Raw genomic sequence first — 27,915 nt, forward strand, 5'->3', positions numbered from 1 at the left:
TTGTACATATACACTGCTTAATGCAATTTGAGTATTATATTTTACATTTTGTAGCAGAAAATGTAACCCAATAATTTTTTTTCAGCTACACTCAGGAAGCAACGGACAGCAGAGCTTCATCTTGGTGACTTTTTAGTCTTCCTTCGCAGAGTAGTGTCTTCCAAGGCTATTCAGTCTAAGATGGCATCTCCCAAATGGACAGAAGTTTTACTGAATATTGCTTCTCAGAAATGCAGCTCTGGTATTTGTCTATATAGCATTTACTGTTATAGGCTTAAAGTAAGTATCTAAATGTTTACGAGTATTTCTTTATCTTGAATCTTTTCTTTTAGGCATACCACTTGTGGGAAATCTAAGAACAAGACTTCTGGCTCTACATGTCCTTGAGGCTGTTTTGCCGGCATGTGAGTCCAGCGTGGATGATGACCAGATGGCCCAGGTATGGATTTTCTCAAAATTTCATGAGCAGAATTTATGGTTGTTTCAGGGTTTAAGGGATATATGCCAGTGCTTTTCAGTCTTTCTGACCGGCCTGTTTGCGGGGCTCATTATGATGAAGATGATCATAATGCTTGACAGGTCTTCTCCAAATTTTAAAGTATAGTTTACCGGGGAGACAAATAAAAGATTAAATATAATATATATAATATTAGATAAATATTCCAATTTGTCCATGGTCCTCAACCATTGGCATGGCCCAGGCGTTCCAGCTGTTGAAGTCCAAGAAGAAAAAGGTTTAAAAGCCCATATCTATGCCGTATAGCATTGTGTGTTAACGATAAACATGTCAAGAAAACTTTATGATTTAAGGTATGTGAATATATAAAATAATTTTACAGTAAAATATAAAGAAAAGGCATATTTCAAACCTTGATACAGTACAAATATAAGACATTTAGTAATTTACACTATTAGAGAAAAATGCCTCTTTCTCTTTTTATTGGGCTTCATTTATCCCCTTTCTTCTTTCTAAACTTCTCAGGAGGGAGCTGCAAAGTGAGACGGAAGTGGAGAATAAAGCGACTCTGTACCCACAATCTGACCCCCCTCCCAAAACTGCTTGTACTTTCGGATAGCTGCTTTTAATCCAAGATCTGTCCTGGGGTCTGTCCATCCCTTCTCCCCACCCTCCTCATCACTAAGAAGGCCCCCGAGCAGGTTTTTTTCTAATCATCACCTGAACACTGCACAGGTGCCTTAACGATCCAGCTCGTGTACAGTGTTCACCCAGTTGATGAATAGGAGAAATTGTTCGAGGGGCATTCCTAGTGGCAGATCTTGGATTAAAAGCAGCTATCCAAAGGTACAAGCGGTTTGGGGGGGGTGTCAGATTGTGTGTACAGAGTCACTTTAAAAGCCCTAGTTAGTGTTTTGCCTCATCTCAGTGCTTGATTTACAGCTTACACTACTCCGTACTTCTTTACAATTTCCTCCATGCTGCTGCTGATTCTAAGAGTGTGCTATAAAAACACAGACAAGCAGCTATTGACCACACACCAACCCAGTGGTGACAAAAGTGGACATCTCTGCATTTCCGACAGAAATAGCACTTTTCCTCTGGTACATACGTCAGCAAATATTGAAAAGTTACCTGAAACTACATATACACTTAAAAGATGTGCAATTAAAGAAATGTTTCCAAACTTCATAACCCAAATAACAAATATATTGGAAAGCTGCACACTGTGTATTCAACATTCGTTTTTACATTTACAGGTGGTAGAGCGACTCTTTTCTCTTTTATCTGACTGTATGTGGGAAACGCCCATCGCGCAGGCTAAACATTCTCATCAATTGAAGGAGAAAGAGCAAGAATCAAGACTGCAGGTAATTCAGATTGACTTTTGAAAATAATAAAGTATAACCTTCTTATAGTACAAAATAAAAAAGCAACAGTTGACATCTTTAATCAACTTACAGAAGCAAGGGGAAACTGAAGAGGAGGAAGAAGACCTTCCTATTCAGGAGGTTTCATTTGATCCTGAGAAAGCCCAGTGTTGCCTTGTGGAAAATGGACAAATTCTAACTCATGGAAGTGGTGGCAAAGGATACGGACTGGCATCAACGGGGGTAACATCAGGTTGCTATCAGTGGAAGGTAAGATTGGACAGATATTAAGAAGAGATACAACAGTAAAAATCCTTAGTGATCTTACACAGTACAATTATTACAATTATGTACTGAGATGCAGAAAGCGTGTGTGTGTGTGTGAGGGCGGGTTAAAATGTAAAGAGGAACTCCAGGTAGAGGTTAAAAAAATGCAGAAGCATATAGCATTACATACCTATCCATCCCATTTTGAAACTACCAAAAATCCATTTGTTTTGGGGGGTTTATTCTGTATTGTGTTTCTGTACTTCCTGGTTGAGCAGTTCCTAGAATGCAGTACTGGATCCAGAATGCAATGCTTTCCCTCAGCTGTTTCATCACAGTCCTCCACCCTGCCCATTCCCCGCCCCAATTCTTTTGCAGAACATCTAGGCTGTGTTCACACATTGCAGTTTCATTTCATTGTGGTCCCATCCACACAGCACACAGGTACTACCTGTAACACCACAAGGCACACTGTATTCTCTACCTGTAACAGCACGCTGTATTCTCTACCTGTAACACCACACAGCACGCTGTATTCTCTACCTGTAACACCACACAGCACGCTGTATTCTCTACCTGTAACACCACACAGCACGCTGTATTCTCTAGCTGTAACAGCACACAGCCCACTGTATTCTCTACCTGTAACACCACACAGCACGCTGTATTCTCTAGCTGTAACAGCACACAGCACGCTGTATTCTCTACCTGTAACACCACACAACACGCTATATTCTCTAGCTGTAATAGCACACAGCCCACTGTATTCTCTACCTGTAACACCACACAGCACTGTATTCTCTATCTGTAACACCACACAGCATGCTGTATTCTCTACCTGTAACATCACACAGCCCACTGTATTCTCTACCTGTAACACCACACAGCACGCTGTATTCTCTAGCTGTAATAGCACACAGCCCACTGTATTCTCTACCTGTAACACCACACAGCACACTGTATTCTCTACCTGTAACACCACACAGCACGCTGTATTCTCTAGCTGTAATAGCACACAGCCCACTGTATTCTCTACCTGTAACACCACACAGCACACTGTATTCTCTACCTGTAACACCACACAGCACGCTGCATTCTCTACCTGTAACACCACACAACACGCTGCATTCTCTACCTTTATTGCTGATATTGGAATAAAGTAAAGAACTTTTTCAATTTTAATTTTTCTCTTCATTTCCACGCACATATTATGATCAAGCATCTTTTATCTTTAAGTTGAGCCCCACAATGAGGAGTTTATCCAATACTATCTTACATGAGATATACTTTTTATGTCTCGTTTTTTTCTCCAGGTGGGATTGGCAGTGCCGGCTCTCATCCTCTCTGCCATTTAGCATAATTTACTTGTGTTACTGCATCATTTTTGTGACTACGCTGCAGTACTGCAATGAAACTCCAACATGTGTGAACACAGCCCTAATTTCACTGCAGACTTTTGTACAGCAAAATCAATGCAGCAGCTGCTGCTTCTGACTAGTCAGAGATGGTGAATCACTCAGGGGTTTGGGGGATCTAGCCAAGCCTCCTGTGACATCACACCCTGCCCCCTGTCTGCATCATCAGCCTGATCTCAGCAAACACACACAATGTGAGACAGAGGCATGGAAGATTTGTCTCCTAAGGGGGGATAGCAGAAGGAGCGGGAAACAATGTGAATTGGCACAGAGGCCATTTTTCTTCACTTCCTGGATTTCTATCAGCTACTGTACCAGTGTGGCAGAACCGTACATATATGGTAATACATTATATAGACACATCTATATAACTTCTAATGTACTTTTAAGAGAAAACAAGTTTTCCTTATGTGGAGTTCCCCTTTAAAAGTGCAGAAGAGAATGGAACAATAGAATGGAAGGAAATTTCTCTAGGATTGAAGAGATAGAAGACACAGAGCAAGGGGACAGGGGGGTTTCATAATACCGTAATAAGTACAAAGCAATAATAAAATAAAATGCATTCAAAGGTGTCTCTAGCTTTTAAAGTGTACCTGTCATTGTAACTTTCAAAATCTAAATCAACAATACATGTGAAATAAAGCAAGTTTGCAATAAGCATTTATTTTTTATTTATTTTTTGTTATCATGCTGTAAAGCAAAGCTGAGCTTACCAGAAATCCAGGTCCAGTCTCCTGAAGGCAAATTTTCTGACTAAACACAGGAGTTCCGGCCAGTACAGAAAGCTCAATATGTCCATCAATCACATAACTGCCTTCTCTGTGAGCCCTCAGATGGCCTGGGATACACAGGACTTCCTGTTTTCTGACTCTTCTGAGAAAAAAAAAGAGTCAGAAAACTGGAAGTGCTGTGTTCTCCATGATAACTGAAAAAAAAATAATGAATGTAAATACAAACTTGCTTTATATCACATCTACTTTTGGTTTAGATTTTGAAAGGTTTACCGACCGGTACACTTTTAAGGAGTTAGGCAATGTTCACACTATGTAAAATAATGGCCGTTGTCTGCGCCGCAAAAATACGGCCGTTGTTTTGAGGTTCCCTATAATGACTGCAATGCAATGAAACTACGGCCGTTGAATGCACACTACTTATCAGATAACGGCTGTTGTTTATACGTCCCCGTGAAAAATGAACATGTCAATTATTTATGGCCGGTAATACTGCAACAACGGCCGTGGATTTCAATGCGGCCACAAACGCAAAACTTATATCTGCCGAATTAAACTTGATTTTGATGTAAAAAAAATTCTGAGTGGTTTCTTGAGCTGTGCACAGTATTTTTAAAGTAAATGACCTGCTTCATCCCGCTTATAAACATGCTAGGAATCAAAATTAAACAATGGCTGTAGTTTCACGACTAGCCCGTACGATCGTAATTTTACGGATGTAGTTTTGGTCGCAAAAATCCGTCCGGTGAAAACAACGGCCGTTATTTTACGTAGTGTGAACATAGCCTTAAAGTGTACCATTACAAAAAAAACTTGTTAACTGTATATTGTAGGGACGTATCAAAAGTTTTTATCGGTCGGGGGGTTTGTTATACCCTGAGTGTTCACAAGAACGAGCTGGGAGGAGTGTGCTTGGTGTCTCCTCTCCCAACTCTGTGTCGTGTGACCAAAACTGACTCATAATGTCAGTGTATGGGGCTATCCTGATTGCGTAGACACAGAGGAGAGAGAGATGAGTGGCAGCGAGCTTCTCTCCCTGCCCGTTCTTTTGACTGATAAAAACTAGAACACATACATCAAAAGTAATTTTTAATGGACAGAAGTCTTTAAAGTCTTATATTGCAGTAATTTTGATAAATCATAAATACCCCCCAAATGCCATGAAAGTGCCATTAAATATACACCTTACACACAGCTGTGTATGTTGTTGCTCTAATAATGTGGAGATAAAGAAATGAAAAATATAGTAATATTATCTTACTGGGTTCTTTTCTTTAGTTCTATATTGTGAAAGAAAACCGTGGCAATGAGGGCACATGTGTTGGTGTTTCACGGTGGCCTGTGCATGACTTCAATCACCGAACCACCTCTGATATGTGGCTATACCGAGCATACAGTGGCAACCTGTATCACAATGGAGAGCAGACTCTGACCTTACCCAGCTTTACTCAGGGAGACTTTATCACCTGTGTCCTTGACATGGAGGCTCGTACTGTGTCATTTGGTAAAAATGGAGAGGTAAGAAGCTTTTTTTTTAATGCTTTTGTGCTGCGCAACCGAAAAGCTCTGTATCTAATGTATCTGTTATAGCTGCATATTTATGGCTATGTGAATTGTTACGCAGCATTTTTTTCCTCTCATTTACAGGAACCTAAACTGGCATTTGAAGATATTGATGCAGCAGAGCTGTACCCTTGTGTAATGTTTTACAGTAGTAATCCTGGAGAGAAGGTAAATTTATTTGCTTTAGTTTTTGCACATTTAAAGGGATTATCCAGCCTGCAAAAATTGGTAGTCTGTTTAGAGAATAGGCCATTAACATTAGTTCAGGAGAGATCGGTATCCTGGCTCACCCGCCAGTCATCTGTTTAAAGGGGCTGTAGGGCTTATGCAAGTGTGCAGCCTCTTCCATGTTAAAGGGGAACTATCAGCAGGTTAGACAAATCTAACCTGCTGATAGCCCCCCATAATGCCCGGGATGCTGAGGAGTAAGGTATGCATCAACATGCTGCAGTTTTTTGTGTTATTGCCTCTAAAAAAAAGTATGGCAATGGAAGGATGAGCTCAATAGGGAAGAATAGGCCATCAATTTTTTTTACAGGCTGAATAAACCCATTTAAACGCCTAATTTAAAATATGACATCTTATTAGATGTTTTTTGTTCAGCAAAGGGATTTTTGTGTTTTAGGTAAAAATCTGTGATATGCAAATGAGAGGCACACCAAGAGATTTATTACCAGGAGATCCTATCTGTAGTCCTGTAGCCACTGTACTGGCAGAGTCAAGTGTACAGCTTCTCCGAATATTACATCGCACTGAACGTTGGACCCACTGCATCAATAAAAAAATGGTGGAGCGTTTGCAGAAAATTAAAGGGTGCTTAAGAGAAGCTGGCTCCAAGTTAAAGAAAAGTCGTTCAGTCCAGAGTAGGGAAGAGCATGAAACCAGAGAAGAGGAAGAGAAGGGGAAGCATGCTAGACATGGATTAGCAGAGCTCTGTGAAACTCAGTTGAAAACTCTCTGTGTGGAAGTGTGGCCTGTTTTGGCTGTCATTGGAGGAGTGGACACAGGACTTAGGGTGGGTGGCAGATGTGTACATAAGCAGACTGGTCGTCATGCCACTCTGTTAGGCGTAGTGAAGGAGGGCAGCACTTCTGCCAAAGTTCAGTGGGATGAAGCAGAGATCACGATCAGGTATGAATATTTCCTTACTTTTGCTTCAAAGTACTGCTGTGTATATGTGTTTACCTTGAAGTGTCCTCAAAGGGGTAATTCACGCAAACATAACTTTTCATAAGTTGCTGCCCATGATGAGACTAATAATTCATTCCATGCTTATTATCTTTTCAGTCTCTTCCACCAGTTCTGTTCTGCTGCTTTCTGCTGAAGTAATGCTAGGAGGATTAAATTAGTATTCCACCCAACATCTAAAAAATGAAGTGCCACCAAACCTAGTCCCCTGGTATCTTGAGCCATCTTCTTTCTTTCTAGCTGCTGTCTTTCCTGAGTTACAAGTTTTTCTAAAAGCCGTTCTATATCTAAGATGGCGCCAGCTAGGAAACTAGCATTGCATCTCAGAGCACTGTTCTGTTTCCCCTCTCTAGCCAGGTGCTCACTAATTGGTGTGATGTCAATGGTTGGCGGACTTACAAATAAGGTTTTACAGCTTGCCTGGCAACAGAGAGATAGATCATGTGACTTTGGTCTCAGAATGAAGGGTAGGACAAAGGATCGGAGACCAGGAAGTGAGGATTTTCAGCAGCCTCAGCTTGTGATTTAGGATGTGCTGCAGACCAATGGCCCAATTTATGTAACAGAAACCTATTACAAACAAGCATATATTATGGGTAGGAATTCAACAGGGTTACATTTTCTTCAGTGGAGACCCTCTTAATCAGTGAGTTCATTAGCAACGTGACCTGAAATTTAGCCCTCCAGCATTACAAAGTTGCAGATAAAGCCGGCTTGGGACTTGTTTACATCAGGCATTTCAGATGTGAGGGGGGAGTAGGGTGAGACAGAGGGAAAGGCTCACACAGATTTTTGTGTCTTCAGCAGAAAGCAGCAGCTCAGAGCTAGGGGAAGGACGCTGAATAGATAACGAGCATGAAATGAATTGTTAGTCTCACCATGGGCAGCAACATATGAAAAGTTGTGTTTGAGCCGAATACCCCTTTAATCTGTTTGTAGCAAGAAGAAGTATTTATAGTTTAAATCCCTTTTTGTTAGCAGTTCATAAGCTGATTGCATGTTGTCCCACTTCTGCTATGGCCAGCCATCATCTGTTGAGGAGCCCCTCCACAAATATTCCATTGCCTATGTTTGTTTGTTTTTTAACTGGCTGTGTAATCATCTGAATCAGCTTACCTTATTGTTATGTCATTGTACCAAATACACTGCTGTGTATGATCTGAGGCAATTTCCATGTGAGTTGTGCGTCGACTATGTCTGACTGCTACAATTTTTTTTGCATGTTTGACAGTGGGGCTAAACTGATGCCGTATTTGGAATCAATGGCACATGGTTTCCTGCTGTAATTTTAGTGGCAAGAAAATTAGTGTTGACTAGTCTAAACAATGTTGGATTATTATGTCACACGTCCGTGACCACATAGCCAGTTATAGTTTTTTTTTTTTTTTTCCCAAAATTACATGAAATGATTGGGTTGCAGCCCTGTTTTTGCAAACCTGACTGCTGTAGATGTAGAAAGCTTACTATACTGTGTTCCACCCCCATGTTTCCTCAATGACGATGTTGTTCTAGATTTACCTGTTCACTGTCTTTCCTTTATCCTTAATGTCTCATGATGTGTCTTGTTGTTTGGTCTGTCCTATGCTGCTGAATCTGTGGTTTTTGGTTTAATCTTTGCTGTTCTAATTTTACATGAACACTTATTTATGAAAACTAGTCCTAAGTACTGTGAAGTTTTTGTCTGTAGCAAACATCCAATTGTAGCAGTCATTTTTTTCTTTCTTCCAGCTGGAACATGATCCCCATAATGTAAATGGTTGCTATAGACAACTCTCCTCATTGTATACTAATTTTCCTAAATAAGACCCTATATTTACACATGAATGCTCGTTGTCATTTACTTGACGATTATCAACATTATATCCTATACTCTCCTCTTGTCTGTCCCTCACTTGCCTTTTCCTGTGTCGTTCTGATTTTTTTCTCAACCAAAGCTTCCCAACTTTTTGGTCGCCTAGTGACACTCCTCTCTACAATCTGGAGCCCTGTGATCCCCCTCCCTTCGATGTGGCTCGTTTCCGTGGGCTGACTGCCTCTACACTACTTGACCTTACATACCTGACAGGCATCCACGAAGATCCTGGCAAAGCTATGGCTAAACGCCATGAAAAGAAGCACCGTCATGAATCGGAAGAGAAAGGGGACCCAGAGCAGAAGGCCGACAGTGACTCTACAGACCGAGCAACAGAGGAGAAAATCATTACTAACATAGCTTCTAAATCAGAAAATGAATCCATTACACTTCTTAGCGAAACCCTAGGCACTGATCAACAACACCATTCTGTTGATGGGAAACGTAAAAGTCACGACCACCTCTCAAGAAGCCATGATGTTGCCCAGTCTGAAATTAGGGCTGTTCAGTTATCCTACATAAACTTAGGAGCCATGAAATCCTTAGGAGCACTGCTAAGCTGCAGCAAATATGCAGAGCTGCTTCTCATTCCAAAGGTGCTGGCAGAAAATGGGCACAATTCCGACTGTGCAAGCTCCCCTGTTGTACATGAGGATGTGGAAATGAGGGCCGCCTTGCAGTTTCTGATGCGTCACATGGTGAAGAGGGCTGTTATGAGATCTCCCATAAAGAGGGCACTGGGACTGGCAGATCTGGAGAGAGCACAAGCCATGATTTACAAGTTGGTGGTTCATGGACTGCTGGAAGAACAATTTGGCAGCAGGATTAGACCAGGTATACTGTAAATATTTATACAGTGAAGCTGTGTTAGGACTTTGTGTCCCTAGCAATATTTTTATATTTTTGCTTTTACAATACATTTTATTTGTGATTTTTTTTTTTTTTCTATTAACGTCTCAAGGTGTAGTTTATTGGTGGCATGCAGGGTGTTAAAGTGCTAGAATACATTGTGTGATTTTAAATGTAAAACGTCTAAGTTGGCCGTGTACTTGGTTTTGATCTACTCCTTGATTTGTGTTTCATCCATTAAGCAACAAAATACACATGCCTCTTAGGAAATAACAGTATTCTACAAAGAACATGGTGATCTGGTTTGGGCAAAGTGTTTACATAATCGCAGACGACTTGCCATTTTTACCCCTATAACTACCAGTACTCATCGGTGAAAAATATTAGTATGCACATTTACCCTTAGTGTTCAGTTAAAGGACAAGTGCCATGAAAAACTTTTTCCCAGTAATTGAAGCACATTACAAAGTTATATAACTCTGTAATATGCTTCAATCACCTATCTGCCTCCCTTCCCTGTCTTTTCCCCCCCCACCAGGAAGTGTCCTGACTCACACAGACCTGATTACTGTTGTCACCGTGACCAAGATCTTCTCTCAGCTCCTTCTCCTGTTACACTAGCTTCCCCCCCTCCCCTGCCTTGTCAGGTGACTCAGCTTGCTCAGCTCCCATTGGCTGAACAACTGCAAGCCATCACTTGTCATGCTTATCTTCCCTCTGACTGACTGCGGCACATAGGCAGCCTCCCCCCTCCCCTCATACTCTCTCCTGCTGCCGTGGACTCAGTGAGTGAATGACTCATGTCACTAGAGAAGATAAGCTGAGCAAGCAGAGTCACCTGACAAGGAGGGGGAGGCTGCTGTAACAGGACCTAGAGCAGCCCTCCTGCTGATGACTCATCTTCATCCAAGAAGGAGCTGCCTGGTGACAGTGACGACAGTAATTAGGTATCTGAGTTTCTTACACTTCCTGCTGGGGTGTGGAGGGGGAAAAAGACAGGGAAGGGAGGCAGATAGATGATTGAAGCATCTTACAGAGTTATATAACTTTGTAATGTGCTTCAATTACTGGGAAAAAGTTTTTTATGGCACTTGTCCTTTAAGAAATACTTTTGTCACAGGGATATTACAAAAGTTTTCATAGGTTAGAGTTTCAATGCTGAGGCGCCCACCGATCACTTTACTTCCCCTGCTGTCAATCTTCTTCATCCAGCAACTCCATAGATGTGTATGGTGCAGTCTGGATGGAGATCATCGTGAGCCAGGAAGTAAAATGCTTTACCATGTGCTTTTGCTGCCTCGTTCTCCTAATCTTAGCAGTGAGACCCTGACCTATCAAAACTTTTGAACTGTTCCTGTAGTTTCAAACCTTTTCCCTTATAATGGTGCCTATTAAACATTTTGGTAATATTTGTAATTTTTCCTAATAAAACCCATCTATGTGCTTTTTTGTGTATAATGTAATGTATTTTCTTCTTCCAGACATGGACCAACAAGCAGAGGATAATGACCAAGTTCATCAAGCTCAGACACCGGTCACCACCAGCCCATCCGCATCTAGCACCACCTCTTTCATGAGCAGCTCACTTGAAGACACTACAACCGCTACCACCCCAGTCACAGACACGGAAACAGTGCCAGCATCTGAGTCTCCTGGAGTAATGCCTCTTAGCTTGCTTAGGTACTATATAAAGTGTATTTTGTGTCAGGAAGTATGAAAGTAAATAACCCAGATTTATTACATTGTCCAAGACAAAAATGTGTCTTGATTTTCGTCTCGGACAGATAGCAACCAATCACCATTCATTTGAAGATTACGCTCTGATTGGTTGTTATCTTCCTGAGACCTTAATCTGACACATTTTTGTCTGACAGATTGATAAATCAGGCTCTTTGTGTTTTGTTTTTTTAAACATTGTTTCATTTGTCTACGTGAGGCAGGAAAGACAGATAGTACACAACAGTTCTTTATGCTCATCTTGTGAATAGTCAGTAGTCCTCCATGCCCCACCATTTTAGTGTCATATAAGCACATAGGCTGCAAGCCTTAAGGCCTCCAAAGCTGCCTGGCAGCAGTTTAGCCCCCTTCTCTCAATTCAGAACACATGAACATGCAGCAGAGACTAACATTCATTTGCGTGGAGGGATCAGGAGAGATAGCCGTCTGCTAACAGCTGCCACATGTGTATGGGTATCATTTATCAAACCTTTACACTATAAGGTTGCGTTCACGCGTACAGGATCCACAGTAGATTTAATGTCACCGATCCGCAGCAGATTTGGTGCTGCAGATAACTACATGACTAAACACAGATTCAAATCTGCTCTGGATCCTGTACGTGTAAACGCAACCTAAGGCTATGAACACACGCTGTAAAAACAGCCGCTCTGCGTGATCGGCTGCTGTTTAATGCCAACTACGTCTGGACTTAATTATCATGTTCATTAATTTCAGCCATAGGTAATGTTAAACAATGGCTATTCACATGGAATAAATGTTTTTACAGTGTGTGAACATAGCCTAAAAGTATATTAGCCCTGCTCTGCCAGTTGTTTACTGAGATTTGTGCCCAAATCAAATAGATTTGCCTTTACAGCTTATTACTTTGAATAGTAAGCATTAAAGATTTATTGGGAATACACTGACAGGGCCCGTGCACAAATAAACATTGTAGGTGGGTGTCTGTAATGGCTTTGTTTCTGACATATTCTAGCAACTTTACAATTATTCTTTTAGACAAATGTTTTCAAGCTACCCAACAACAACAGTGCTGCCTACTCGTCGTGCACAGACCCCTCCAATTACCTCACTACCCACATCGCCCACAGATGAAGTGGGAAGAAGGCAGAGCCTGACATCTCCCGACTCTCAGCCGTCAAGGCACACCAACCGTACAGGTGAATGTTCAGATTACCATATTGTTCAAGTAATTATCTATCTCATACTAAAACACATTGAGAAAAGTAGAAATACACTTGCTGACTGCAGTCCTAGAAAGCTATGTTCACACGTTGTAAGAGACCGGCTGTTCTATGACCCTGCCGGGTCACGCAACGGCCGGTCTCCGAAAAGATCATCCCGGCTATTACTGCAGTACCGGCCGGATGATCTTTTTGGCTGTAGGGTTCTGATGCGGGTGCATCCGTGCGTGCCCGCATCAGAATTCCCCACAGCCCACTGTACAACGGCTGTGATTTTACGAAAATATACGTTGTGTGAACATAGCCTAAGGGTTTTCTAGCTCTCATTGAACTCATGGGATACAACGAAAAATCCTCAATATATACAGTAGTTACGTGATTTTTCAGTAGTTGCTTCAGTAATTCCTTACTACTTATTGGCCCAAAAGTGATTTTAGGCTATGTTCCCACGCAGTATTTTTGCTCAGTATTTTGCAAACAAAACCAAGAATGGATTAAAAACACAGAAAGCTTATGTTCATATACACTGCTAAAATTAAGTAATGACTGCCATTTATTGGCAAATAATTGCAGTTATTTATCAGGGTTGTGGAGTCGGAGCTAGTTTTGGCTGGAGTCGGAGCTAGTTTTGGCTGGAGTCGGAGCTGGAAAAAAATGTACCGACTCTGACTCCAGATTTAAAAAAATCTTTAAAAAATGTAGAGTTGAATTTTGATATGAATTTTACAAGTTTAGCTCATGAATATATATTATGAGCAACATTCTAATAGGACACTGGCCCTATTACATAAGGGTGGTCATGGAAAAAGAGGATTTTTTACTCACCGTAAAATCTTTCTCGTAGTCTTCATTGGGGGACACAGATACCATGGGTATAGGCTGCTGCCACTAGGAGGCGCTGACACTAAGAAAGAAACAAAGAAAGTGACTCCTCCTGAGCAGGATATACCCGCCCACAGGCACTGAGCTAAACCAGTTTGTACCAGAGCAGTAGGAGAAGTCAAGAACAGGTAAAGTAGGAATAACACCAAAACAGAGAAAACTACCATACCGAGGAAAAACCCAAAAGAAAAATGGGTGGGTGCTGTGTCCCCCAATGAAGACTACGAGAAAGAGATTTTACGGTGAGTAAAAAATCCTCTTTTCTCGTGCGTCTTATTGGTGGACACAGATACCATGGGACGTCCAAAAGCAGTCCATGGGGTGGGAAAGATAACCGCTAGACAAGAGCGCTTGGCGAGAAGGCACAGAATAGCACCAACACAACCATCAACTAGGAATAGAGCAAGGTTTGATGCTGAATGCATCAGAGAAAACTCCGACAGGTCCGCGGCAAAGGAAAGCGGGTCTAGTCCCTGGAGCAACGTGCTGCACTGCAGACAGAGTGGTTTGTGGCCTTCCTGGAAGCCAGCAACATGATGTAACATTGAGTCCAACAGAACTAGTAGGCTAGATGTGGGGAAAAAAGCAGACGCCCAGCCAAGTAGGCGACCACAGGCGGCAGGGACTTACCCTGAGGTAGAACAGAAAAAAGGCAAATACAACCATGACGGGAGAGACTGGAAAATGCTTCATGGCACATAGAGGCCTAAGGCGTCAAATAAAGGAGAAAGGACTGAGAGTCTCTCTTAGAAGGTGCCACATGAGATGCAGGAGAAGCTGTGTCCCTGACTATGGAGCAGGGAAGGATGGCCAGGCTGGAAGCTCCATAGGCCTAGAAGTACAGTCTTCACTGAGAAGAGAAAGGTCGAACACAAGAGAAGTATGTCAATCTGGGAGAAGCCATGGCCTATGACATGAGTTACCCCATCTGAGAAACACATACATGTTAATAAGAATAAAGCTTTCCAAGCGTAATGCAGTCCAGGGAAAGAAGGAGAGGGAGAAAAGAAAACCGTGATCTGAATCTTGAGCAAGTTGTCCTGAAAAGAGTACTCCAGGTACCCCGCAGTGTCCGACAGAAAAGATGAGCAGAGGAAGCCGGTAGGCCGGGAAAAAACAACTCCATGGGCTGTTAAAGTCTTAGAAAGGAGGTCGATCATATAAAACACTCCGCTCCAAGGAAGCCTAGAGGTACTCGAGAGCATGGAGTGAAAGAAGAAAACTGTCGAGGGAGGTCGAGATAAGGCTGATGGGCACGGGAGTTGTCACAGGACAATGGGAACAACAGGTAATACATAGACTAGAGTCCATATGTAGACTAGATCTTTAAACCAACGCCTCAAAGGGTGAGCAGAGACGTTGCTTGAGAAAAGAACCTTATGCGGGATCCAATGGCCACATTGAAGAGATTAGAGGATCAACCAGCTCAACCGGATCCCTGGGCAATTGGAAAGGCGAGAGCCAGATGCATTCTGGTGGACAGAGCAACAGGAAAACAAGGGGACTTTAATGGTGAATGAGAAAAGATGATCGAGAATTGGCAACTTGCCGAACAAATGAAGCCTGGCCAGAATGCGACAGGTTCGGAGACGATAGAGCCTTAGGTAGGGCCAGACATGGGCCAGTGAACAACCCTGTTTGCAAGTAGGGAGGAAATCTTTAAGGGAGAAGTTCTCGAGGACTCCACATGGGAGACAAGATTAGGGAGGGGGACCGGGAGTCCCATCTGGAGAGCATGGCAGGTCAACAAGAAGACCAAGGACAAGCAAGTAGGAGTGCTCATAGAGGCCAGTGAGGGCCGAAAACCCACACCTGCCTGTCAGAAGAAGCAATCTCGGAATAACAGTCCTCTGGAGGACTGTAGGATACCTATTATACTAAATATTCCATCCTCACGGAGGAGAGAAGGACTGCTTGAAGATTTCCTGACTGAGTAGTAATAAACCAAACCTAGGATAGGGGGGTCATGCACAACAGTGTGCTACTCCAGAGCGTAGGAGTAACTATGTATGCGGGAGCACTGCAAAACCCTGAACTGAGAACAACAATGCTTCATAGTCCTTATGGCCAAAAAAGGACACTTGGAGAAGCTAGACCACGAAGGGACCATACACCTAGGCTTAGGACGGTAGAGAAACAGTACAGGCAGTAAACAGGAATCCTTACCCTGTGAGACTGCAGCTGCCTAAGAGAGAGAAGACTTAATACTAGCCATGTTGGCCATAGGCAGATGCAGAAGAAGTCCTAAAGCAGCACTGTGAGTCATGTAGGCAGTCGATGTCCTACATACACCAGGGGTAGAAGAAACCCTTTACTGTTTTACCTGAGGAACCGAGAGGCCTCGCTTCACCCAGATCAAAGAGAAGAGGCAATGTGGCTGGTGCTGACCAAGGACAGCTTCCTGAAGTAGAGGGGGCGGGGCATTACAGTGAAGGCTCCACCGAGTTAAAAAGATAACAAAAATGGTGAAGGGGCGGGGCCTAACGGGAGGGGCGGAGCATCCCACGGTGCAGAATCGGCCACATAAGATACAGGGCTGGATGCTGTGGCCCACGCAGCACCCGAAAGGGGGCGGAGCCTAACAAGAGGGGCGGGGCATCCACAGTGCAGTAGTGCAGGCTCAGCAACCTAAGAAAAATGGCGGGATGCTGCGGCCGACAGGGGGCAGGGCCTAACGGAGGAGGCGGAGCATCCCCCAGAGCAGGTACTCCAGACATAGCCACAATAGGGAAAAAAGGCGGGAAACTGCAGCCTGCACAGCACTGACAGGAGTGGGAGATCCCTCACTGTACACCCCATGGCACCCAGAGAGGCACCAGTACAAAATAAAATGGAGGAGGGGGCTGGCCTGTTACTGACTGAGGGGAGAGCCACAGAGGTACAGTGACCCTGAGCGAGTGGAGCATGGGGAAATGGAGAAATCCCTGTGTGAGGAAAGCATGGCCCGGGGGGGGGGGGGTTGTCTATAAGAATACAGTGGTGGCCTGGGAGGCTGGGCAGGGGGAATATACTCACCAGGTAGGAGCCCATACTCACCATTGCCGTCTTCAGCTGGTGGGTGCCTCACCTTACGCGCCAAGCTCTGGGGGGCGAGGCGGGAAGGGGCTGTGCGGATACAGAGTCCGCAGAAAAGCGACCAGACAGTCAGACTGATTTGGTGCCATGGTGTCACGTTGCCGGCCGGTGGCAACCGAGGGTAGACAGTCCATCTATATTTATGGTCTGTTCCCTGGTTGCATAGTGAGGGGATCAGGGTGATTACCCACCGTGCCCAAGAATCCATAGGACCTAGAAGGAAAAAGAAAATCTAACTAACTAAACATTAAGGAAGAAACTGGTCTGGAGAACCCAGACCTGTGTCTGCCTCCTACTGACACTAAGCTAAACTGGTTTACCTCAGTGCCTGTGGGCGGGTATTACCTGCTCAGGAGGAGTCACTTCCTTTGTTTCTTTCTTAGTGTCAGCGCCTCCTAGTGGCAGCAGCCTATACCCATGGTATCTGTGTCCCCCAATAAGACGCACGAGAAAGTTGTTGGTCACTATTTGGCAGTTTGTTTCTGAGCTGGAAGAGTCCATTGTGTGGGTGGAGATCTGTGCTGTTCTCTTTCTGGATGCTGGATGACTGTATATGAGCAGCAGTGTAATATGAAGATATCCTGTGTAATATAGAGGAGGAGGAGAAGACATAAGTAGTGTAGCAGTAACCTCTGTCCGCAGTGTGGTGTTTTCTCTCTGGGAGAAGATTGTGTGTTTTTCTTCAGCATTCTATGGCTTCAGGTGTGTGTGTGCGCGCGTGTGTGTGTGCACGTGCTATGGCTGCAGTGGGCTGTGTGTGTGCACTATGGCTGCAGCGGGCTGTGTGTATGTGTGCTATGGCCGCAGCAAGCAGAGTGTGTGTGTGTGTGTGTGTGCGCTATGGCGGCAGCAAGCTGTGTGTGTGCGCTATAGCTGCAGCAGGCGGTGTGGGTGTATGCTATGGCTGCAGCAGGCTGGGTGTGTGTGTGTACGTGCTATTGCGTGCCCCCACAGTGACCTTATATATTACTGTGTGACCTCTCTCTCTATATCACTATGTGTGACCCCCTGTATATCACCATGGCTGACCTCTATATCACAGGGATCTGGCATCCTTAGCAGTGTTTCATTAAGTATGGTGAATATTTAGTTAGAAACATAGAACATTGTCAGCAGAAAAGACCACCTGCTTCATCTAGTCTAGTTGTGAGTAGTTCAGGACATGGAGGCTGGAGACTGGCTGCATCCACTGCACACACAGAAGAAGCTGCTTTATATACAGTATTCCTTTATTCCCTCAGAAGTCGCCCCAGGATCATGTAGGACATTAGGGAGAAGCTGCTGAGCAAGTGTGATAAATAACTCCCCTGATATATGACTGGCCATTTATGAAGGAGCAGGAGTCGGAGTCTAAATCGGGAGTCAGAGTCTGAGTCGGTCCTGATAAAATTCAGGAGTCTGAGTTGGAGTCGGAGCTGCGGCTTAACAACTCCTCAGCCCTGTTATTTATAACAATGACCGTTGCTTTAAAATAACAGCAATTATTTGCCATTAAATGGCGGCCATCCACTAAATTACAACAATGTGTGAACATAGCCTTTCTGTGTTTTCAATGCAGTCCTGGTTTTGGTTGCAAAATACTGAACAAAATACTGAGCAGAAATACTGTTGAACCTAGCCCTATAGCTCTTTGTTCAGGGTTTTGATCTATAGCTTAGTTATCAAAAATGAGGGATATTATGAAATGCACAAGAAATGAAGACTTCAGCAGCCAGAGGAATACAAGGGAGATAAACTGGAATAGATGTCCGCAATGTATGATGGGAACTGTAGACTGATAACCACATAGGCTACTGCAAAAGCAAAGCGCTCTCACTGCATTAGGGAGGAGCAATTGGAAAACAACACTGTGACAAAAATGTATTTTTTTTTTTAATTAAACAGGATTAAGTGTTAGGGTATATTCACACGGGCGGGCTCGCAGCGAGATTCTCGCTGCGAGCCCGGCAGGTCCTGGCAGTTCCCATAAACTACATACTTGCTGCGTTCTAAACGACCGCAGCGAGTATGTAATTATACCGCGCTTAACCCCTTCTACTCCCGCCGGCTCCCCCGCTGTAAGCAGCATACATTACCTGTCCTTGCTGCACGGGTCCGGCGTCCTGCTCTCCCGTCCGGCCAATCAGTGTGTTGCCCAGCCGCAGCCACTGATTGGCCGGGCGGGAGAGCAGGACGCCGGACCCGTGCAGCAAGGACAGGTAATGTATGCTGCTTACAGCAGGGGAGCCGGCGGGAGTAGAAGGGGTTAAGCGCGGTATAATTACATACTCGCTGCGGTCGTTTAGACCGCAGCAAGTATGTAGTTTATGGGAACTGCCAGGACCTGCCGGGCTCGCAGCTAGAATCTCGCTGCGAGCCCGCCTGTGTGAATATACCCTCACACTGCTGCTTTGTGTGTTATGTCCCTGCAGCTTTCAAAAATAAACTTTTAGGTCTTTAGGTTATTGTTGAACTGGAAGACCTGTAGGGTTTTAAAATCAAGCTTGGTAATTTGAACAAAAACTGACAAAACTAAATTGGGTCACCATACAACTGTATCCTAAAGGACAGTACAGCATATTGTATCTCTATTTGTGGTCATAATTTACTATTATTCATTATTTGTCTTCACAGCTCTATCTGATCCCAGTAGCCGCCTCTCTACATCTCCCCCGCCTCCTGCTGTGGTTGTCCCTTTGCTAGAAATGGGCTTCTCCATAAGACAAATCAAGAAGGCCATGGAAGCCACTGGTATTTCTTTTGCTTTGTGGCATTTCAACAGTTTATGCTCTTTTTTTTTTTATATGTGACATTTATATAAATTTGGGTTTTTAACCCAGTTTTTTTTTTTTTTTTACCATTTCTCGATTGGCACCGACACAGGACCCCGGTTGCGCAAATCTTTTTCTGTGCATTGGCCCAGCTTGGAGCACTGGGGGCAGGCCCTGAGTGGCCCCTCCCCTCTGCGATGTGGATTCATTACAATCAATGGAGGCACGTCACACTGGGTGGGCGCAGGGCCTGCCCCCAGTGCTCTGATCCGGGCCAATGCATGGAAAAAGATTGGCACTGAGCACAGGAACCAGGTGGAGCTTTCAAAATAGAACCATGGCAGCGCTAGTTGAGGGCTGTTTAAAAATATGTACCTGATGGTAAATTCACTTTAAAGCTCAAACCTAATTGATAAAAACTTTTATACAAATTCACCCTCAAATCTTATTACTCTGCCCTTCACCTTGCCAAACAGGCTTACTTCACCTCTCTCATCTCTTCCCTCTCCAACAATCCAAAACACCTCTTCAACACCTTCAACTCTCTTCTTAAGCCCAAAGTTCAGACACCCATTACTGACCTCTGCGCTGAAGACCTGGCCTCCTTCTTTAAAACCAAAATTGACACTCTCCGTGCCGACATCACCTCCCAGCCCCAAAGTCCCATAGCTCCTATTACTTCTCCCATAGATACCCTTCCCTCTCATCCTTCGCTCTCAGCCTTTGACCCAGTGACAGAGGAAGAAGTCTCCAAGCTCCTCTCCTCCTCTCGTCCTACTACCTGCCCTAGTGACCCTATTCCCTCACACCTCCTCCAGTCCCTCTCTCCTGCTGTCACTGCTCACCTTACTAAAATATTCAACCTCTCCCTCTCCTCTGGTATCTTTCCCTCCTCATTCAAACACTCTATTATAACCCCACTGCTGAAAAAACCTTCTTTAGATCCATCCTGTGCAGCCAACTATCGGCCTGTCTCCAATCTCCCCTTCATCTCTAAACTCCTGGAACGTCTGGTCTATTCTCGCCTAACCCGCTATCTCTCCGATAACTCTCTTCTTGACCCTCTACAGTCTGGTTTCCGACCCCTTCACTCCACTGAAACTGCTCTTACCAAGGTGTCAAACGACCTCCTGAAGGCCAAATCACAAGGAAACTACTCCTTGCTGATTCTCCTGGATCTCTCAGCAGCATTTGACACTGTGGACCACCAGCTTCTCCTCTCCATGCTCAGCTCTCTTGGCCTCAAGGACTCTGTTCTCTCTTGGTTCTCTTCCTACCTCTCTGACCGCTCCTTCAGTGTATCCTTCTCTGGCTCTACTTCCAGTCCCCTACCTCTTAATGTTGGAGTTCCCCAGGGGTCAGTCCTGGGTCCCCTCCTCTTCTCCCTCTATACAGCCCCCATCGGACAGACCATCAGCAGGTTTGGTTTCCAATACCATCTTTATGCTGATGACACCCAGTTGTACACTTCTTCCCGTGACGTCTCCCCTGCCTTCCTGCAAAATACTAGTGACTGTCTATCCGCTCTCTCTAACACTATGACCTCTCTGTTTCTCAAACTTAATCTCTCTAAAACTGAACTTCTTGTATTTCCTCCCTTTAACAAACCTAAACCAGACATCTCACTCTCAGTCTGTGGTACTAGCATAACTCCTGTGCATCAAGCTCGATGTCTGGGGGTTTTGCTGGACTCTGATCTATCCTTCACTCCCTATATCCAAGCTCTTTCTCGCTCCTGTCATCACCATCTCAAAAACATCTCCAGAATCCGCACATTCCTCACCACTGACACTGCTCAGACTCTTACTGTGGCCCTGATCCATTCTCGTCTTGACTACTGTAACTCTCTACTAATCGGTCTTCCTCTGTCTAAGCTCTCCCCTCTCCAGTCTATCCTGAATGCAGCAGCCAGACTCATCTTCCTCTCCAGCCGCTATACCGATGTCTCTCCTCTGTGCCAGTCACTGCACTGGTTACCCATTAAATCCAGAATCCACTTCAAGCTCCTCACCCTCACCCATAAAGCCCTCCACAACTCCGCCCCTCCATACATCTCCTCCCTCATCTCCACCTACCATCCTTCCCGTGCTCTGCGCTCTGCAAATGATTTAACCTTAACATCTTCCATAATCAGAACATCTCATTCCCGCCTCCAAGACTTCTCTCGTGCTGCACCAATTTTCTGGAACTCCCTACCCAAACACATCAGACTCATACCCAATACCCACAGTTTCAAGCGTGCCCTGAAGACTCATCTCTTCAGGCTCGCTTATAACGTTCCCTAAACTGTTTCCCCCTTCTGTTGTTTCCCTTACCCTATGTTTGACGGTTCCTGCACTTTATATGTTTACCTGCATCAGACATTGCCGTTGTTACTGGCTCATCCTGTAATTCTAATTATGTACAATGGCTGGACCATGGACAAATAAAGCATTTATGCCTGGTGTCAACGAAAATTATAGTCTGTAAGCTCCAATGAGCAGGTCTCGTTTATACTCTGTATTTTGTATTTTTGTTATTTTTATTTACTATGTTCTTATTTATTCCAATGTAACTGCGTATTATGTAACTCTGTACTGTATGCATAGAAAAAAAGCGCTGCGGAATCTGTTGGCGCTATACAAATAAATTTATTATTATTATTATTATTATTATTATTATATCTGTAGATATAGCCAGGAGGAGCACACAGCTGAGTGCTTGTCCTCTTGTATCCCTGTGGTTTAAGTCTTGCTACACAAGTTCCTCATAATTTTGTAATAGACAAAGATCACTGAAGGCTGGGGATTGAAGCACCCAGTCATGTGCTTTTCCTAGCATTACATAATGATCATTGGGGGTCTATACACTCAGACCCCAACTAATCAAAACTTTTGATACGTCAATGCAACATGCCAAAAGTTTTCTCTAATGACAGACACTTAAAATTTGTTTCAAGTTGGTCTTTTATTACTGTAAAGCAATTTTATAATGTTCTCTCTAAATGTCAAATATCATCTTGAAATAGAACGACATTGCCTAATACTTATAATGTGTTATTGTGTATTTATATGTTATTGTGTATTTATATATTATTATTTTTTTAGGTGCTCGAGAGGCTGACCCCCAAAATATCACAGTGTTGGCAATGTGGATGATAGAACACCCTGATGATGAGGAAAGATACTCTGGCAGAACCAGTGAACAGTGCCAGGGTGGTGCTATTTCAGGTGCAGGGGGTAAAGCCAGTGATGTTTTCACAGGAGACATTTCCTCCTCAGATACCCCAGAATTGGAAGAATGTTTTTGTGAGAGGTTAGTTTTGTACGTTTAATAGAATGCTGGATCTATTATTTTTATCCACGCATAGACAATAGACGGTACAATAAGAGGAGGAGAGGGTGTAACGAAAAGAGGGAATATAGGCTGCACTCCTGACAGTTTTACACTCAAGTACAGTGGTCCCTCAACTTACAATGGCATCAGGTAACAATATTTTCAACATACAATGGACCTTTCTGGATCATGGTAACTTGAAACCAGACTCAACATACAATGCTACACACAGTCAGGATCTGTGGAACATATGTAAATAACTAGATGATCGACCAATATAAGTGGCCATTTTACTGGTATAACCCCAATATTACTGAAGTGCATGCAGTGATCGGCTGTTTAGTAGCACCCCTCTGCAGTACAGTGTAATACTACATGTACTGTGCCAAGAGATGTTGCTCCTTTTTGTACCAGGTGAGGGTGGCTTTATATTATTTTTCTGGAACCCTGTGTGATCTGTACAGGACCCTGAAAACGCTCTAGTCTTCTACGTAGAAAGTAATGTATAGTCCCCATTTGCTCTTTCTGACTGTTGTAAGTACTTGCTTCATCCATATTAGTTATCTGCTTATTTTTTTTTAATTCTCCCTTTTTTCTGATTTTGGGGGGCTTCAGAACCAATTACCAGTTTTCCATAGAGTTTTTGTCTCAACATCCAATTATTTTCATATACAATGGTCGTCCTGGAACCAATTTAATATTGTAACCTGAGGGACCACTGTACATTAGAAGCTAGATGGACATTTAATAATGGGAGAACAGTGGTATCATAAAACAGGATGAGTACAGAACTAATTGCAATGCTTGGTATGCTGCCCTGGTAAAGGAAGAAAGGAATAGGATACAGACAGGAAGAAGATATGGAATCAGGGTCGTCTAGTAAAGATGTCACAAAGAGGAATCAGATGGTTGGATGTCAGCAAAAGAGTTTTATGTAGACCCCATAGTGGAAAGGGCAGAGTACCTAAGTGGCTCATCAGCTAGAAAGTACAATATGTGTTAGATGATTGGAAATCGACCATTTCCGGCATGTAGAGGCCTCAGGGATGAGAGCAATCATCTCTAAACTTCAGACTGCTGGCATTTATTTTTTCATTATGTTTGATAACATTTAATAAAATACTGTGTGTTTTGGGTTTTTTACTGTTACATATTTGTTGTATTGTAATTGTATGCAGTCATTGTAACATAACATGCTAGTCTTTAGACATGCAGTCCAATATTATGCTATACATCGCAGGATACACAGTATGTGAAAGAGTACTGTGATTTAGCAGATCTTGCATCATACAAAAATGGTAAAATAGATTGTAAAGAAATACTGTGTAAATAAGGTCATCTCTAATTGTATCCTGTATTCTGACCTGTAGTCCAGACAGCATGGAACAATCTGAAAACGCTGGAGCAAGTAGTGGGCAGCAGACCAGAGGCAGATCCACTGTAACTCGGAGACAGAAGTTTGATCTGGCAGCAAGAACCCTGCTGGCAAGGGCTGGTATGTTATCCAGTGAATGTAAACCAATTTTGGACAAGGACATATGTTGCTTTTTGTAATACACATGCAATATGGTACTTTTTCCGCAGAACAAAAATGGTTTAATGGGGTTGTCCATTTGATTTATCAGGGTTACATGCTTCCTGATGTGCCGCCTTTTTCTTTGCTGAAGGACTGTGCTTTCCCCTCCCCATCCTGGTGCACACTGTAAGCAATAGTGATAATCAGAATTAACTCGGCACTCCCATTATTGAGAAAGAAGAGCTACTGATGGTGCTCTTCCTTCTTAATGACAGACAATGTCGTCAACACTGGTGCAAAATGTATTCATATGGAGGATTCATAACATGTAGGTCACATGCTTTTCCGTGTGTAGCAGTCTTACAGATGGAATAGTTGTCAGAGCTGCATGACAGGATTCTGTGTGTGTGAGGGGGGCAGTCTTTCAGCACTAAAAAACAGACTAATAAGAAAGCAGGTAACAGTGGTAAATCACATTGGCTAACCAATTACATGCAATTCATAGTTCTCTTAAGAAAAAAAGTGTCCAACCCTTTCTTTCAAGGGGAAAATTTATTTGGATAGTACAGTTTGTTCATTCTTCTATATCTCCTCGTTTCAGATCAGCTAAATTTACTAAGCTAACAGCTAACTGTCCACTTTTGTTTCTAACCTTATGGGTTATTAAGTTGTTAATGTAATGTTTCCAAACCTTGACAAAAGGAGAGATTCTGATTTGAAATGTTTGTCTTAGATTTCTACAGTATATTCTCATAGATTTTCTTTATTTGGTGTAGATTATTATCTAAAAGCAGGGCCGGCCCTTGGTTAGATGGTGAAATGTGCCCATAATTAGCTGTTTCTTCTATCACAATCCATTACAAAATGGATCATAATAGGTTGATCATATCTATTATGGGAGATGTAAACATGTAAGGCATGGCAACATTGTGAACAGTGCCCTGGCTCTGTTTACTTCACTTGATACAGGAGTACCTGACTCTCTTAATATTATATCTATGCGGGTTTCAGCTCCACATGTAAAAAAAATAAAAAAATTTATGTTCACTTACAGCAGACAAAGAACTTGAATTTTTCCTCTGTACTTTATAACCATTCTCTTCCTTCTTTACTGCTGGTTCTCCATGTACAGACCTCCTGGAGAGCCAGTGATAGATCTGGTTTTATACAGAAACCTGAGGAGGCAGAGCTGTGGAGGAGAGAGCAGGGCAGCAGTTTAAACCAATGATGAGACCATGGACAGACACTTTAAGGCTGTTTTCCCATTCACATGCAGTAAAATTATAGCCAATACGATTTATGGGGAAAAAAACAGCTGCCTGTGCACACATAAATATGTATATGTTTTTCCACAATGTGTGCACAGACTTCCAGCTCATTACTTGTTCTTGTTTATTACCATCATGGACATTTATAACTTTCTACTATAAGTTTAATAGCCCAGTAAGTGTTATCTGTTTGGTGAAGTGATCTTTAATGTACATCTTATTTGCAGCTGGATTATACCGTACTGTTCAGGCTCACCGCAACCAGGGTCGAAGAGATGGTGTATCCCTGCAGCAGGAACCTGGAGCTCTGTATGACCTCAATCTAGATGAAGAATTAGAAATTGACCTCGATGATGAGGCCATGGAAGCAATGTTTGGACAAGACCTAGCAAGCGATAATGATATTCTGGGAATGTGGATCCCAGAGGTACTGGACTGGCCAACATGGGTGTGTGACAGCAGCTGGAGCTGCTCTCATCTCTGCTCTAATCCCTCACCCCTTGCTTTTTACCCCAGCATGAGATCAAGAGCATTGATGCATGCAGCTTTCAGCTACTGCATCTACAGATTTAGCTATAAGGATCCTCCTCGCTTGTGTATACTAACAAATTATTATTGTGGATGATTTACGTGTGAGGGTGTGCCTTTCTTGATTTCATATTATTGGGTAAATCTCTATTAACTTTCTCTTGATTTAAAAGCAGAGGTAAATGAGGTAGCATTTAATTGTCTTGTTGCGTAATTGTTAGCTTCTAAACTAAACAGATAGTGGACAACTTTTTAGTATCTGCTGTTTTTAAAATAATTTTTGGCTGTAAATTGTAGAGTTAATAGCGTTACATGCTATGGAAAGAAATGTAGAGCCGTATCCAGCAGCTTAGGGTAATGGCAAGTTTATCTCTATATTATAAGATTAGAAGTATTGTTATTGCTCTTACATGCAAGTTGTTGCAAAGTCAGGCTGTATTGCATATATCCTTAGCAGTAAATGGGTAATCCATACTTTTTTATCAACATCTAGATAGGGATTTTTCTAGAAATGGCCATGTAATCTGCCCCCTTCTGCATGCTGAATGTATTACTTTTCTTGCTTATCCTTATGTGTTATATGTGCAGATTGTTATATGTGCAGATTGTTGCTTACTATTAATCTAGAGTAACATGCATGATTTGCTGTGCTTCTGCCTTGCTCGTCTTTAAAGCCACCATTGTTTGTTTCAAACATAACTGAAAAAGTTCTCTCTCCTTTGCAGCACGTCTGTGAAACAGATGAGAGGGAAGAGGTGGTAATATGTGAGCTCTGTGAGGCAAGTGTACTGAGCTTTAATCAGCACATGAAGAGGTATCATCCAGGCTGTGGGCACAGTGCCAACCGACAGGGATACCGTAGTAATGGCTCCTATGTGGATGGCTGGTTTGGAGGGGAATGCGGCAGTGGGAACCCATACTATCTGTTATGTGGAAGTTGCCGTGAAAAGTATTTGAGCCTGAAGAGCAAGCGTAAAACAACTGCATCAGAGAAGTAAGATAAATACATTTGCGACAATTACATCTAAAAATGTACCTGCTGTGGTCATTGTTTCTTTGTTAGTAGTGTATACCCGTAGTGGTCCTTAAAAAGGGGGTTGTAGGAAAATGGGTGATGTGTATTGTTGGGGTGGGGGGTGGGGGAGGTGTTCACCCATTGCGACCTCCCATAATTTTGAAGACTGGATTCCCAAAGCTTCCACCTGAATGGAGGGCAGTGCACATACTCGACCATACTCTACCTACTCGAGTGCTGAACATAACACATGCTGAAAGTACAGCATCATATATTTTTTTTTTATTTTTTTTTTGTTTTTTTTTTTTTGTCCTTGGTTTGATTTTACAAACAAATTGACTTCTTTTTTTATGTGACTTGCAATATAAGAATCTAATTCACTGTTCTATTCTCTAGGTACAAAGGGCATGCTCCTGACTTGATTGGAAAACAAGACAGTGTTTATGAAGGTAAAGTTTATTTGCTTTCTTGTTGTAGACCATCGTTCATTAAATAGCATTGGTCTAGATGGGTAAATGTCTTTTATAATTGGATTTCACAATAATTTCATACATTACACAGAAGACTGGGACATGCTGGATGTTGATGAAGATGATAAGCTGACCGGAGAAGAAGAATTTGAACTTCTAGCTGGTCCTCTTGGCCTTAATGATCACAGGATTGTACCCGAACCAGTCCAATTTCCAGATAGTGATCCTTTGGGGGCCTCTGTAGCCATGGTAACTGCCACCAACAGCATGGAGGAAACACTAATGCAAATAGGTACATTGTGGTGTGGATACAAAATCCCTTAATCCTGGTGATTGACGATCATTTGCGGTGAAACTGTGATTCACTAAGGTAGAGTGGTGGAAGGTAGTTCTTTAAAGAAAGGTCTGTTGTTTATTTTAATATGTAGCATTGTCTGTTAGCACAGTGGGGGTGCTAATACTGTCTAATCCTTAGACAATGCA

At 43.0% G+C, this 27,915-nt stretch overlaps 1 protein-coding gene and 1 long non-coding RNA gene across 4 annotated transcripts in view; one reads left to right on the plus strand and one right to left on the minus strand.

Annotated features, from left to right (window-relative positions):
- Positions 1-27,665, minus strand: LOC138799428 (uncharacterized). Of its 3 annotated transcripts, XR_011364265.1 has the most exons (5): positions 27,515-27,665; positions 25,204-25,340; positions 9,050-9,161; positions 1,919-2,084; positions 1-710 (listed from the first exon to the last, which is right to left on the minus strand). It is a non-coding gene; the product is annotated as an uncharacterized lncRNA (long non-coding RNA). The 3 variants fall into 3 exon arrangements; XR_011364262.1 differs by lacking the exon at positions 9,050-9,161; XR_011364264.1 differs by lacking the exons at positions 1-710; positions 9,050-9,161 and adding an exon at positions 902-989.
- HERC1 (HECT and RLD domain containing E3 ubiquitin protein ligase family member 1) overlaps positions 1-27,915 on the plus strand; it is a 104,101-nt gene that overhangs the window by 47,129 nt on the left and 29,057 nt on the right. The window contains exons 32-48 of the mRNA XM_069980563.1: positions 86-241; positions 333-439; positions 1,717-1,827; positions 1,921-2,097; positions 5,519-5,758; positions 5,888-5,971; positions 6,429-6,934; positions 8,926-9,677; positions 11,174-11,372; positions 12,429-12,589; positions 19,184-19,300; positions 22,407-22,614; positions 24,006-24,130; positions 25,647-25,867; positions 26,673-26,941; positions 27,359-27,411; positions 27,524-27,724. Of these exons, the coding sequence (XP_069836664.1) occupies positions 86-241; positions 333-439; positions 1,717-1,827; positions 1,921-2,097; positions 5,519-5,758; positions 5,888-5,971; positions 6,429-6,934; positions 8,926-9,677; positions 11,174-11,372; positions 12,429-12,589; positions 19,184-19,300; positions 22,407-22,614; positions 24,006-24,130; positions 25,647-25,867; positions 26,673-26,941; positions 27,359-27,411; positions 27,524-27,724 (3,687 nt within the window). The remainder of the gene's footprint in view (positions 1-85; positions 242-332; positions 440-1,716; positions 1,828-1,920; positions 2,098-5,518; positions 5,759-5,887; positions 5,972-6,428; positions 6,935-8,925; positions 9,678-11,173; positions 11,373-12,428; positions 12,590-19,183; positions 19,301-22,406; positions 22,615-24,005; positions 24,131-25,646; positions 25,868-26,672; positions 26,942-27,358; positions 27,412-27,523; positions 27,725-27,915) is intronic.

The sequence above is a fragment of the Dendropsophus ebraccatus genome, chromosome 1, assembly GCF_027789765.1.
Source record: "Dendropsophus ebraccatus isolate aDenEbr1 chromosome 1, aDenEbr1.pat, whole genome shotgun sequence".
NCBI classification, from domain to species: Eukaryota; Metazoa; Chordata; class Amphibia; order Anura; family Hylidae; genus Dendropsophus; species Dendropsophus ebraccatus.